The sequence below is a fragment of the Schistocerca americana genome, chromosome X (genome assembly GCF_021461395.2).
Source record: "Schistocerca americana isolate TAMUIC-IGC-003095 chromosome X, iqSchAmer2.1, whole genome shotgun sequence".
Classification (NCBI taxonomy): Eukaryota; Metazoa; Arthropoda; class Insecta; order Orthoptera; family Acrididae; genus Schistocerca; species Schistocerca americana.
In genome coordinates, this window is record NC_060130.1 from 673,480,525 (window position 1) to 673,496,498 (window position 15,974).

General features: G+C 36.7%; 1 protein-coding gene across 1 annotated transcript in view; it reads left to right on the forward strand.

Moving 5' to 3' along the window:
- The window catches only part of LOC124555751 (katanin p60 ATPase-containing subunit A-like 1), a 62,011-nt gene that overhangs the window by 11,653 nt on the left and 34,384 nt on the right, over positions 1-15,974 (forward strand). The window contains exons 2-4 of the mRNA XM_047129774.1: positions 1,285-1,506; positions 4,231-4,373; positions 14,763-14,872. Of these exons, the coding sequence (XP_046985730.1) occupies positions 1,285-1,506; positions 4,231-4,373; positions 14,763-14,872 (475 nt within the window). The remainder of the gene's footprint in view (positions 1-1,284; positions 1,507-4,230; positions 4,374-14,762; positions 14,873-15,974) is intronic.

Here is a 15,974-nt window from a genome sequence, read left to right on the forward strand (position 1 = left end):
TTCTGGAACTCTTGGAACCGAGGTGATGCAAAACTGTTTTTGATGGGTGTATTATTATCATGCTGAAAATACATATCTCCAGTAGGACCCTATAAATCACAAATATAAACACATGATCTGTCAGCCAGTACCTGAATCCTTAGCCTATGAATGATAGGAGTACATGCACCAGAGGTCACGTTCAGTCTCATATGAATTTCATCACATGAAGAGATTACCACTTATTAGACTGCATCTTGATCGTTATAGGATTACACACACATTTTGAAATATGCAATTCTGTTCTGGAACTCATCTGCCTTAGTGACCTTTTACTTTTTGTTGAGCATCCATTTGCAGTGTTTTTTCCCTTATGCTAATTGCTCTGGTCTGCGAGGTGTGGTTTGCAAATTGTTTATTGTGTGATGGCGGTTTTTGTACCTTATGGTGATGCGATAGGTCTTGATGGTATTGTTTCCCAAATATTGTGTACAAAAATAGCAAGTGATCTGGAGGGCTGTGGTTTGTCTATCTAAGGTTAAATTCTCAGCCCAGTGATGGAAATCCCTACCAGCTAAATTCTGATAACTGTAGTTGCAGTATTACCTGGATCAATATAGCCACTGTATATACAGGAAATTGTGGCCAATGAAAGCTCCAGTACCTGTATAGCTTCAGGGATGAAGCTGTCCCTTGCATCTGACTTGTGTCACTTGTCAGTCAAACATGTTGCCTTTCTGTGTGCAGCTGTTCTGTGTACAGCCAGTGCATGGTCTGACTACATTTCAGTCATGTACCATACTGAAACACTCAATTCAGTGAAACAACAAAAGTGCTATTACTCCAATGTGGTAGCAATCAGTTTCCCATCAGCATATATATCTGACCTCATACAGATGCAAATATTCTGTTGTAGAAAAACTGGCTCTGTAAACCTGTGCTATTAAGAAATCTGTTTTACTTACTTTATTTTAATTGAGTCATATTTTTAATTACTTAACTGAGTAGGACATACAGTGAGAAAGTTGGCGTAACTAATTTAATTTTGAAGCCAAAAAATCCACTATGAGAATGTTACAAATATTCTTTCCAAGATCCTCAAAGAACATGCATCAGTCAAGTGAAATTATTTCTATTTCCGGAACATACATTGCCATTAAATCTATTTTATTATTAATTTACAAACTCATTTCTTTCTGATAAATGGAGAACTTCCAGAATGAATGTTCTATATAATCATCAATTACTGACCAGTGAATGGCATATTGACATTTACATAGGCTGAAAAAGCACTCTATGTTTCAGGAAGCCATGGTACTCCCAATGCTGATGCCTGATTTCTTCTGTGGAATAAGAAGACCATGGAAAGGAATTCTTATGGTGGGACCTCCAGGAACAGGAAAGACTATGTTGGCTAAGGCAGTTGCAACTGAGTGTGGTTCAACATTCTTCAATATTTCTTCAGCAACACTTACCTCAAAATACCGTGGAGACTCAGAAAAGCTTGTGCGACTATTATTTGAAATGGTACGCTTATACAATAATGAAAATTCACTTAAGTTTTCACTAACTGCATAAAAATCAGTTTTAATCAGTCAAAGTAGCAATCTGGTTTTAGAAGTCAGTATAGCACAATCAACCATTTATAAGTCATGAAAGTAGTTGCACTTTGCCTACGATTCAGAGATTTTGAGAAAGCTTAAATTTAATGTCAGTAAATTCTCTTCTGACAGTCCTTGACAGACAATACATTGATTCAACCTATGTTATTATGCTGATGAATGCATAAACCACTGCAATGACTATCATTAGATTTAACCAGGATAATGGGAATTTTAAAATTGAGAAAAGAAGCATGTACGGAGTTTTGTATCACCGATGCTATTCACAGCAGCCCTAGGTGAAGTTTTCAGGTACATATGGTGAAAAATATTTGTTAATGGAATGTAACTGAACAATCTTCATTTTGCTGATGACATTGTGTTGTTTGCCTGCAAATGATTTGTAATCAGTACACAGGAAAAAAATTGTACAAATTAACAATGAAGTTATAGAACCAGTTGAAAAGCTGTATTTCAGACATTTGAAGACAATGGCAGTGTATGCAGCAAAAGAAAAAAAAATATAGGAACAAAAGTGGCCTGGGTTGCTTTGGTACACTAAATTTCAAAAGTAAGCATCTGACGTGTATGAAAAGTAAAGCTTGCAGTTTGTGTATTTATCAGTTATGCTTATGTTAGTGAGATAATGCAGAATCTGTACAAAACTTGAGGGTTTTTCAGAGAGCAATAGAAATATGCATACCATAGACCATAATGGTCTAAATAAAGTAACTTTCCTTTTTTCCAGTTCATGGATAATAATTTATTTTTTAGAAGTAAGCAGATTTTTTAAAAAGTAGTGCCCTCTTTTGTATATGGGTAAATACACATTTGCAGTTGTCCTAATTATATAAAGAACAAATCAGTTCTATCACTGTCATAAAAGTAGACTGTCATTAACACTACATATATTTACATTTGACATTATAATGAAGAATCCTGTCTTCAACACATCTAGTAGGGAAGACAGCACTGTTAGTGTTACAGAGCCTGAGGAGATTATAGAGCATATTTCTACAAACAAACCATGCAGCACAGTACGTCTTTTTGGAGCTGGTTTGGTATAATTTGCTATTAATCTCAAGAACAGGACAGTTGAGTTAAAAAACTGAAACTGTGCAGATTCTAATAGTACATTTTAATACTCTCTACTCCATTTGCATTCAAGCTGGAACAATCTAGATCACAGCGCTGGCAAAACTAAATTATTACTCTGTAGTATAACATTTATTGCAGAGAAATATTCCTGAAAGGTTAAAATTATGTGACTTATGTGGAAGGCAAGCAAAGGTCTATACTCAGGTCTCAGTCTGACATATAGCTTCAACCCATTGGGAATTTTTATTGTTGCTTAAAGTTTGCTTCAGGTTTAATGTTTCATTCTGAGAACAACTTCAAGGCATTTACATTGTACACTGTTTTGTTTATAATAGCATTTCATTAATGTCTTCAGAATTGATATGCTTGTTGCTACACTCTGATTTTTTTAATGTCCTCTGAGCTGATTCTTTCAGTGCATCATCCTTCTCACACTTTATTTTACAGGTTTCAATGCATTTTCCTCCCTTCCCTTCCCTTTTCTAAAATCCTTGGAATTTGTAAACTAAGTTGATACTCTTTGTTCTCAGTTCAACTAATATTGGTGTGAATATACATAATTTTTTCAGTCAGTGCAACTGACAACAGTCTATGACAATGGAAATTCTAAACTGAAATGGAAAATTGACACTTATGAGGTTCCAGTAGAAAAACACAAGAACAGCAGATGATAAAGATAGTAGACTTTGGAATCAGATGTTCCTTTATTGACTAAAATAGAAGAAAGGGCTGAAAGAAAAGGGGCAATTTAAGAGATATGCAGGAGACCCAACCAGGTTCCCAAGTCAAAAAAGTCATATTGTCACTGGATAAGAAATAAATAAATAATGAAACCAATGGATAAGATTTAAAAACTAGAAGACGAAAGTGGTGGAGAGGGTAGCCAACAACTCAGAAAAAAGTGGAGCATATTGTGAAACTAGAAATATAGATAATCAAGTTTGGCAAATCCAGATTGAATACTAAGAAACTAAAGAGGATATTCATTGTACACCTAGACTCTGATACCCATAGTTAGGAAAATGCTCAGTGCTACTGTCCTGTCAGACTGGATATAAATATCAAAAATATTAATTATTTAAAAATAGTTGAGAGTAACTTTGACACAAGCATCTCCACATCATAATGCTCCATTAAAGTGTCTCTGTAAAGCAGTGTTTCAGGAGATCCACTGCATAAGCTGTGGCCTATACTTTATAACAAATAATTCAGTTCATATGATCACATACAGCTAATTTGTTGCCTACATGTTTCAATATTGGTAGAACAAGTTTATCTAAAATATATGCCAATCAACTCATTTCTTATAATATACTGTATATTCTAGGCTAACAGCTCATACTGCTACATTACAAATACACAATGTACATTTAAAAATATAATGACATGTAGAAAAAAAGGCAATATGATTGGAATAGTGATTGAATACTTGTATTAATTTTTCAAAGTGATTTTGTTTTCTGGGTCTCACTCATACCAGTTTTTCAACTTGCACATTTTAATTTGCTGCAATGAATAAGATATTTCCTTAATAATATACATTATATTTCAGGCTCACTTTTATGCCCCAAGCACTATTTTTATAGATGAAATAGATTCACTGTGTTCACAACGTGGTACAGATTCAGAACATGAAGCTTCCCGAAGATTTAAGGCAGAACTGTTGATTCAAATGGATGGTCTTAATTCTAACAGGTATGAACACCATATTTACTTCAAATGGTAAAGAAACATCCATTAATTAAGTTATATGGACAAGTGTTGCCTGTGTGGTTGACACTGCAATCAGTGTTTGAGTAGAGTCTGAGAAAAGAAAAAGGTTAGGGTACAGGCACATTGGAAGATTAATAATGCAGAGATTGTGAAACATATGTAGTCCCTAAGCCATTGTTGTGAATTCCAGATGAGCTGACAGTGTGAAAATTTTACACATAAAATACAATAAACAGTTTTGAAACATGCACACACACACACACACACACACACACACACACACACACACACACACACACAGACAGACAGACAGACAGAGAGAGAGAGAGAGAGAGAGAGAGAGAGAGAGAGAGAGAGAAAATGTAACTGTTTATTATTGTGTCATTCCTCAGCATACTGTTTTGGCACTAAATAGGGATATTAAATATAGCCTATATTTTCCCAGGTAGTGTATTGGATTTTTGGGTGTCCCAGCTGTTATGCACTCTTGGTCACTACAACTGCTACTCTATAAGTTAAAGAATATCTGACCAGATTTTTTCCTTGAAACAAAAAGTGCTTCATTCTGTCACAGAAAAGGTCAAACTACTCCACTGGTGTTTAAAACTCAAAATAAGAACAAGTTTGAAAACACTCTGAAAAATAACAGACTGTGCACTGCACATGTCCACTATTTTTTAGTTAGTTAGCTGAGTTTGCTAGTGAGTGTAACCCCAGAAAACAAATTCTTTCAGGAAATCAGCAAATTTTATCCCAGGTTTTTCTTTTGTCATAATAGAAATGTCTTCCTTGGGTGTTAATTAATTCAGTTCTTAATGGGCACTTGTAATACTTGTAGCATAACAAATCCAAAAATTAAACACAAATCAGCAAGCTTCATTTAAAGTTATAAGTTTACTCTTTTGTGAAACATTCCATGAGTCACAATATGCTCAACTGCGAATGTTGTTCTCAGGCCTGTGATGAGTTACTTACTGTTTGTAGACAGCTGGAAACAGATCTGACAACTGTTAGATGACTGGAGCTGCATCAAACAGGTGTACTTGGAGGGCTACAGAGAAACATGTACCAAAGATACCTTGAATACAATCCTCCCCTGTTTCCTCTACAGCAAGTACAGGATCTATCACTACTCGCCATTGTGGATGGTGTGGTAGGTCTCAGGGCCCTGTACAGAGGAGACAGGGACCAGAGAGAACTCAAGGTTTTACAGCCACCCACCCCACCCCCAACCAATGAATTCAAGGTTCTGTCTTTCACTGAAACTGAAACTGAACCAGTAAGACTCACTTCACTTATTTGGGAATCTGCTGTGTCCCATGTCAAGGGGATAAAATTTAAAAGAGTATGGGGTCTATTAAGCACTGACACTTATAACATACAGGAATACCTGTACCCTTAGAAAAATTTCAGCAAAGGATGGGAAGGATCACCACACGCACTCCACACGTATGCCCATTCAACATTCTGAGGAGGCCGTTGCAGCACCCATTGAGGGAACAGACAACTGTGTATTGTGGAGCATATTTGAACAAACAGTGCTTGTCAGGCAAGCTTCAAAATCATACTTGAAGCCTTCCACGACTGGAAGGAAAGGCTGAAAAGAATAGCCATTTTCACAGACATACATTCTGCAGCATTTCCCCTGGTTCTCAGTTGAGAAGGCGGCTTGAATCACTTTGACTTTGGAGGTTCTGCGACAAGTTAGGCTACAAATTCTTAGAATTGCACCATAGAGTAGAGAAATCTAGGGTCTGTCTAGATGTGTCAGGTTTGCACTACACGTCAGAAGCTGTTACCAAGACAGTTGATGGTTTGTGGGGTGCACAAAAGATTTTTTTTATATTACCTGACTCTTCATGCTGTCTGAGTAATGACACCTGTAAAAGCATCAGTGTAAGGTCAAAATTAATGCACTCCCCTTGCCACCTTCCCCCTATCCACCCAAAAAAGTATAGAAGTCCTAGTTATCAGTATCAATTGCTGAAGCAGTTGCAACAAAGCACCAGGGTTAATAGCACTCCTAAAAAGCAGAAATGCTGAACTCCAGGAGTACTACCCCAATTTAATGCTTGCACCACTGCCAAGATTGGTGATATAGATATTAGTGTCACTACTATTAAGAAAAAATTTAAACTGCTAAGATTGAATGAAGTTCCATGACCTGATAGAATTCCTATTAGATTCTATACAGAATTTGTGGCTGAGTTAGTGCCCCTCGTAAAAATATTATATACCATAGATCCCTCAAACAAAAAAAACTGTGTCCAGTAGTTGGCAGAAAGCACAGCTCTCACCCATCTACAAGGAGGATAGCAAAAGTTATCTACAAAACTACTGTCCAATATCATTGACATGCATCATTATAGAAACTTACAACATATTCTGAGTTCAGACATAACTAGGACTTCAAACAAAATCACCTCTTGCAAGGCAACCAGCATGGATCAAAAAGCATTGTTCATGCAAACCCAACTCACACTTTTCTCACATGAAATCTGGAAAGTTATGGAGCAAAGCAGTCAAGCAGATGCATTATTTCTTGAATTTTGAAAAGCATTTGACTCAGTACCTCACCTAAACTTCTTATCGAAAGTATGATTCTGTGGGATATCAATTGAAATTTATGACTTACTGAGGATTTCATGGTGGAGAGGATGAAGCATGTTATCTTGGCTAGAGGGCCATCAACAAATGTAAAAGTATCTTCAGGCAACCCATAGGTAGGTTTCTTGGGATGCTTGCTGTTCACGTTGCATATTAATGACCTATCAGACAATACTCATAATAACCTCAAACACTAACCATTGTGGCCGAGCAGTTCTAGACACTTCAGTCTAGAAGCGCGCGGCTGCTTCAGTCACAGGTTCGAATCCTGCCTTGGGCATGGATGTGTGTGATGTCCTTAGGTTAGTTAGGTTTAAGTTCAAATGGTTCAAATGGCTCTGAGCACTATGGGACTTAACATCTGAGGTCATCAGTCCCCTAGAACTTAGAACTACTTAAACCTAATTAACCTAAGGACATCACACACATCCATGCCCAAGGCAGGAGATTCGAACCTGCGACCGTAGCAATCGCGCGGTTCCGGACTGAAGCGCCTAGAACCGCTCAGCCACCGTAGGCGGCTAGGTTTAAGTAGTTCTAACTCTAGAGGACTGATGACCTTAGATGTTAAGTCCCATAGTGCTCAGAGCCATTTCTTTTAACCTCAAACTTTTCACAGATGCATTTATGTGTAATGAAGAACTACCTGAAAAAATTGCACAGTTACTGAGATAAATCTTAATAAGATTTAAAAGTGGTGTAAGGATTCACATCTTGCTTTAAATTTTCAGAAATATAAAATTGTGCATTTCTCAAAATGAAAAAAGTCGTATCCATCAACTTCAATAACAATCAGTCACAACTCGAATCAGTCAACTTGTACAAATACAAGGTTGTAACAATTTGTAGTTATATTACATGGAGAAATTGCCTAAGCATAGTTGTAGATAAAGTAAGTGGCAGACTTTGTCTCATTGGTAGTACACTAAGAATACATAATCTGTTTACAAAGGAGGTTGCTTACAAAACACTCAAGCTATGCAGTAGTTCTATAATGCTCTTCCATGGGTCTAATAAATCTGTGACCATTTGTGCTGTCCTTGGTGTAAGGACAGTATGAATGGTCGCAGATTTGTCAGATCCACAGAAGAATTGTTAATGGTACAATGTTAATGATATCTTAAAGAAGCAACACTGTTTATCTTTGATTTGTGTTATCTACCATTTTTAAATGCTTTTGCATTTTCTGTTTATTCTGTGTTTGTATTGTTGTCTGCCATTAGTTGTAAGCTGTTACACATTGCAATAAACTCTGCACAAACGGGCTTATTTTCATGGTTCATTTACTGTTCATGATCACAGGTTATGGTTCTAGGTGCATAAGTCTGTTTTCAGTGTAGTGGCAGAGAGTTGTTTCCTGGTGTCATGCGTAACAGCAAAACTTTTGATGTCACCGGCATAGTGTTGGCGTGGCACAATGGAACAATCTACACATCAATTTCATTAATATTGTCTGCAGGGGACAATTAGGTGGTGTAGAAATTCCAAATGGATGTGATATTAAGAGGAAAAGACCTTTTAGATACTGCCAATAGCATTGTTACTCAGTCACCACAGGAGAGAGAAGCAGAAGTAAAGACATGGCAGGAAAAGGACACAAAAACACAGGAGTTTATTGTGACCTGGATGGAGGTAGCACCACTCACTCATCAGCTGGCATGTGGACAAAACTGAGACTGTGTATGAAAAAGAGTCCACAGTATTTACCTACTTCAGCGAAAGTGTTTCTTGCTCCAGTTTGATGATGACGCAGTGGTTACCATTGTGTCGAAAACACAAAAAAATCAACACAATATTCAAGCAAGTGGGAGAACCACTTTCAGATAAAATGATCATAACAAAAGTGGTAATGTCATTGCAAGGGCAATATAAACATTTCTGTTCAGCATGGGAGTCCATATTCTTTGAGAAGGAAATGTTAAATGACTTAATTTCAAGATTGCTCATTGAGGAAGAGAGAAATAATCAGTGCAATCAGCCGGAGGTAGCTTTAGTCAGTCTAAGCAGGCAATAAAAAATTACCTGTTATGCTTGTGGTAAGACGAGCTACTACGCAAAGGACAGTAAAAGTAAAGCAAATATAGAACTAAGAAGTTGCAATTATTGTAAGAAAAGATGTCATTTGAAGTCAGATTGCAGGCTGTTGAAATCAAAGGAAGGCAAAAAGGCTCAGAATGTAAATGCCTTTATGTGTATGAATCAAGGAGTTGACCTAGAAAATTATTGGATGAGGTGCTAGCGAGCATATGTGCAACAAACTGAGAACTGTTTACAAAACTGGACAGTGTGCAAAGCTCAATGAAAGTTACTGTGGGTGACAGTAAACTTCTTGATGTGACTGAGCATGGTACTGTGGAACTGTATGCATGGATCAGAGTTAAATTTATCAAAACAGTAATTAGTGGAGTGCTTTTTGCTCCTGAACTGAAATTCAATCTGTTTTCTGTAAGAACTGTGTTACACAAAGATATGTGTTTAGTTTCAAACAAGGAACAATGTGAATTCTTGAAGAGTAAAGGCAAAGTTTGTGCATTATTCAAACATGTCAACAAAATGTATCATACACTGTTTTCACTAAACGGAACACAGTCACAACTGTCAATGGTTTCTTTTATGCATGTGGATGAAACACACACTGTGGTTGACAGTAATAACATGTCAATTTGTCTATATATATTGAAAACTTGAGTGTCTGGCACAAATAATTGTAACATCAGAGCATTACGCAAGTGAAAGAGTTTTTATTATATAAAGGAGTGAGATTCATTGAAAACATTTGTAAAGAATGTTTAGTATGTAAACAACATCACTTGCTTTCCCTGTCAGTTCCTCTGGAGCTAATGCCTCACTCGAACTGATTCGTGCAGATGTCTGTGGACCCATGGAGATGCATTAGCTTGGAGGAACTGGTTCAAATGGCTCTGAGCACTATGCAACTTAACATCTGAGGCCATCAGTCCCCTAGAACTTAGAACTACTTAAATCTAACTAACCTAACGACATCACACACATCCACGCCCGAGGCAGGATTCAAACCTGCGACTGTAGCAGTCACGTGGTTCCGGACTGATGCACCTAGAACTACTTGGCCACTGCGGCCGGCTTCTTGGAGGAGCAAGATATTTTTTGCATTTGAAGGATGACAACTGTGGTTAACACAAAGTATTCTTTATGAAACAGGAGAATAAAGTAAAATGTTTGATTAGGAATTTTATGCAAACACTGAGAGAGAAAATTGTCGGAAAATTAAAGTTCTAAGGGGTCGTAATGGACTGGAGTTTATGAGTACTGACTTAGGTACATTTTTGAGTGAAAATGGCATAGCCCATCAAAGATGTGTTGTGTACACTCCACAGAAAAGTGGAAAAGCTGAAAGGGAACTGCACACCTTGGTTAAAGCTGCTCATTCAATGATTTCAGGAATTTCCAAACATTTCTGGGCTGAAGCAGTTAACATGGTGGCTTATTTATTAAATCAAACTGGTCCAAGCCCTATAGAAAGTAAAACTCCTTTTGAAGCATTTTATGTTAGAGAATTCCCCTTAGCAGATTTGAAAATATTTGAAACTCATATGTCTGTCCCCATACCCAAGGAAAAGTGACTGAAACTAGGCCCCAAAAACAAGATAGATTTATTTGTGGGTTATGATAATGATGTGAAGGGCTACAGAATATTTGTACCTTCCACAAAGAGAACTGAGATGCAGCAAGACATTATTTTTTGCCACCAGCAGTATCCAAAAGGAAGAAGAAAGCTGATGTTCATGTAAAATAGTCAGATACTATTCATTGTGATAAAAAGAACATAGATGAAGCTTCAGATTTAGAGGAATGGAAAGAAGAAATGAGGACTAACGTTGTGGAAGAAAATAAAAGTCAGCCTAGAGGAGAACAAGAAATCAGTGAAGACAGTGAAAACAGAAATTTGTTTAGAGGATGCAGAGGACAAGAACACATACAATCTTAGATCCAGGAGGAAAATTCAACACCCAAATCAATTGGAGGATTATGTGTCAGGCCTGTTGACAGCAGTGATTGACAAAGACCCCAGCACCTATGCTGAAGCAATGTCTTGCAGTGAAGCTAAAAATTGGAAAATGCTAAAGCAAGAGAGCTGCAAGCCCTAGAAGAAAACATCACATGAGATTATGTATGTAAGCCAAATGAATGTGATGTTATTGACAGAAAGTGGGTTTTTAGGCAAAAAAAGGGATGAAAAGGGTAATGTTGTTTCTCACAAAGCTTGTCTTGTAGCAAAGGTTTCCAACAAAGCTTGTCTTGTGACTCTTCAAGCTTTCCTGGCGGATGTGTTGTAAATTGTCTTAGACAATTTACAAAGCTTGTCTTATTTAGAGGTATACAGTGCAGTAGCAAAACTGGTTTCATTGAAATTTTTTCTGGTTAATTTTAATGAGAATAACTTTTCCATCTATCAACTGGAAGTCTTTAGTGCATTTCTCTATGGAGAGATAGTTGGAGACTACTGGTTATTGCAGTAAAATTAATGGCAAAGTTTGTAAACATACAAAAGCTCTGTATGGTTTAAAGAACTTACAAATAACTGTGCCTGATGTTACATTTTATTCTGTCATGCTAAAAAAGTACTTTAAGTAAATAATTATTCTTAATTATACTTTATTTTCAACATGATTATTTTAAACCATTTTGTGGTACTTAAAATCACAAAATACCTGTAATTATTCTGTACACTTACAATTAGAAAATAGCTTTAAACTGACGAGTCACCTATGTCCCAATCATCTGATTGTATATGACATGTTATGAGACAATAAGGTTTCTATTCTATTCTACCAAGCAAGTAAAAGTTTCGAAAAAAAAAAATGGCTCTGAGCACTATGGGACTTAACATCTACGGTCATCAGTCCCCTAGAACTTAGTACTACTTAAACCTAACTAACCAAAGGACACCACACAACACCCAGTCATCACGAGGCAGAGAAAATCCCTGACCCCGCCGGGAATCAAACCCAGGAACCTGGGTGCGGGAAGCAAGAACGCAACCGCACGACCACGAGCTGCGGACTAAAAGTTTCAAGTCTGCCATAAAAACAGGTAGCCTATTTATGGGGATTATGATAGTCAAATTGAAAGAATCCATTACAAATTTAGAAAAAAATGTGGGCTTTATAAGACATAAGATTTCGCATGTAATAAATGAAAATTCTGAGCTGCAGAACGTTTCCCCAACTTGGCGTTAAGCGCCAACAATCAGTCGAATTGCTCGACAAACAAAAGTAAACTATGAGCAAATACGTGTTGCACATGCAAAAAAAATATCAACATATTTAGTGACAGGACGTGTCTAGCTTGCACTATAATATCAAAAATTACGGAAAAGAGACATGTAGAATCAGAGAAATTCGAGAGTACAGAAGCGAACAAAATGCGACGTTAAGTCGAAGAGTTTCAGGTCTTTGCTACTGTGGAAATCGTTCCTTTAAAGGAATTGTGTGCATCAAATATAAAACTGCTTCATTTCTCTTGTGCAAATGTGAATTCGAAATGGAAGATATGGTTGTGCATGGAAGATGAGCTAGGACTAAATTTTAATAACAAAGATGGTACTTACGTTTTTTATCAGTATGCTCATTGATGAAGTTAAAGATTTAAGAAGTAAAATCGACGAACTCCGTTGACAGAAGCTACAAAATGATGGCGAAATATGCAGAGACAAAAAAATTGGCGCTAAATTATGCAAAAACCAATTCCCTGCAAAGAAAGCCTTTACGAGAACTGAACAATATATTACGACTAAAAAAACATTTAAAGCTGTGAAAAGAATTGCGAATGATTCTTCCTTAATTATTACAATAAGCAACAGGTTTCTAGCACTTCAAAAAGGATAAAATAATTAACAACAAAGTACCTGTACTGAAAATACGGTATTAATTTTACAACTGAAGCAAACAAAATAAATAACAAGAAATATTCACACAACAGAAACAGCAATGGCATAAGCAGCAGTCACAGTTGGAGTCAGTCCATTCATCCTATTATGTGGGTGTAATAATGTGTTGTGATAATGTAACTGGCCAGAAAATGTATAGGCCTAGGTAAAATGCTATCAGTTTACAAAGATGACTGCTTCCAAGACACTTGTGTGTTCCACAGCAGACTATTGTTGAAGTGTGTGGAAACTATACTAAACAGGACTTATAGGGGATACTGAACTTATACAAGTGGTCACATGTTTGTTTGACTTGAAGGAGACCATCGAAAATGCTGAAAGACTTGAATTGGCAGATGCTTTAAAATGGACACCAAGTATCCTGTGAAAGCCTATTTACAAAGTTTCAAGAACTATTAATATATATGGAATCTAGGAATGTAGTGCAGATGCCTAAAAAATTCACTCATATACCAACTGCAAATACAAAATTAGTTTAATTGGAATGTAAACAAAGTCATTCTTCCCACACTGCATATGCAAATTAACTGGAAAGAAACTGTAGTGTCTGATACTGTGAGAAGTACCCTCTGTCATGCATGTCACAGTAGTTGGCAGAGTGTGTGTGTAGACGTATATTTTTTGGACAATTCCATTTATACCATAGAAGAGTTGAATAGACAATATTTATCAGAATTTTGAGACACATCTGGTTACTGTGGTTATGCAAGCCTATCCAGTTATGTCTCCAAGAGTGACCCAAAGCCTCAGTATGATTGATATTCCCCTTGTATTTCTTCTGAACATTACAACAAGAGATTCTTCCAAGGCATACGTGGTAGCAGCATCACAGGGGTAATGGACATTGTACCCTATACCACCAACACAAGGACGTTAACATCCATGGAAACATTGAAAACTACGAAACAGATTCATTAATCAAGTTACTACTGTATTATTATTTATGAGTCTAATTTAAATCCAGGTTCAAGTTCTAGTATGTTACAATTTTTCTGTTGTCACAATAGAAAAATGATTTTGCAGGAACTGAGTTAATTAACTGATTTCATTTTTTAATTTCAATGTTTCTATGGAAATATATTATGTATTAATAAATATAGGTTAAAACCAATAAGTAAACAGTGTGCATCTTTTGTGAAATAAAAGATAATTGTAGGGCAATGACTGAAAAAATTAGTTATTTTTCTGTCTTTTATTATACCAGACAATAATCACTGATTGTGTTTATACAATTATTGATTTCAAGTGTGATCTACAGCCATCTCTAAATCAGTATTGGAGCACAAGAAGCTTTTTTACACAGTAATGCAAATGTAGCATACTTTGTTACATGTAATTCTCTTTGACCATGTGATCAAACTAACAAGAAGAATTGTCACTACAAAATGTGCACTGTAACCTTTTACACTGTGCTAGGAGTAATGGAGAGGATTATACCTACTCCCCTGCTTCCTGCATCCCCCATGTAAAATGCCAAGTTACATTGCACATATATTAAATAAAGCCTCCAAGCACACAAAAACTTCACTTTTACCTTGCATATAATTCTTCCAGTGATAACAAATATAAATCTTCTGATCAGGGTACAGCTGAAGATCAAATATGAATACATAACAATCTTTAAATCAGGTCTTAAAGGGCATTATAGCCATAGTGCAGTAAATATCATACCTGTCCATTTGTCTTTTCATGTGTCTGCACGTGCATCAAGTCTATGAGCATTTCTTAGGTGTGTGTGTGTGTGTGTGTGTGTGTGTGTGTGTGTGTGTGTGTGTGTGTGTGTGTAATTCCTCCATCATACAGAAATAACAAAAGTGCTCTCAAAAATTTTTCAGTTCAGATAACAAGGTGATAATGGTACTAGCAGCAACCAACCATCCATGGAACATTGATGAGGCATTTCGCCGAAGATTTGAGAAAAGGATATATGTTCCTCTTCCAAACGGTAAATCTGCATTCATAATTCATCATAATAATGGTATTCATACAGCTGTGTATTTGATTCACAGGGGTGTACTTAAACCCAAATCATTGAGCTATGACACACAGTATTGTTACACATACTGTAGCATCACTTGATGGAAAGATATTAACTTTCTCCTTATTATATTCCTAAAATCAATACACATATACACTCAGATCTACATATAATGTACAACTGTGCATGTACATGCAATATCAGTAACTGAAAATCCAGGAATAGAGATAGTATGTATGTAGGATAGAACACTGCCCGCCAAACAGAAGGAATTCTGAACAGTAGGTAATTGCTTATAAAAGAAGAAAATGCTTTATTTTTGGAGAATGTCCTTTATTAGGACTACCAATGCACATGCTCAACTCAGCACAGGCTCTTGTATTGCAATGCTGTTTATCTAAATGAGGTCAGCAATGATGTCAAATGGGATAAGTGGTGGGGGAACAGAGATATATGTAGAGTGAGGAAATGGATGAATGGTACAGTAGGTGGGGGGGGGGTGGGGGGGGGGGGGGTTATGAAGGATAGTGCTGGGATAGAACATGTAACTGTTTTGCAAGGTCAAGTTAGGGATAGGTGTGCCAGGATGAAAACAGAGAGGAAAATGGGAGAGTACTGGGGTAACAATACAAACTCGTAGATACATATAGGAGATATGGAAAGGTTCAAAGTTATGAGTAAGGATGGAGTAGTAGATAGAGGAAACAGGAAAAGTAAGAGCATGTTACGGGAACAATTGGTGAAATTAGTTGATAACATGAAGGGAGAAGAGAAGGAGGACAAGTGTGGCACAAGAGTTAGCAAATATTGAAATCTTAACTGGAATGAACGATATGTAGAAGGGAGATTTCCCACCCACAACATTCAGAAAAACTTAAGGCTGTTGGCAAGAATCCAAGTAGCATGGCTTGTAAAACAAATGCTGAGGACAACCACTTGCATAGCATGCTAAGCAGTCATGGTTTGACAATTTCTGTTCATGTGAGTGGATAGTTTAGTGCTCATATCTACATAGAATGCTGCATAGTACTTTCAACATAGTTATATGCTGTGACTGCTTCCATGTGTG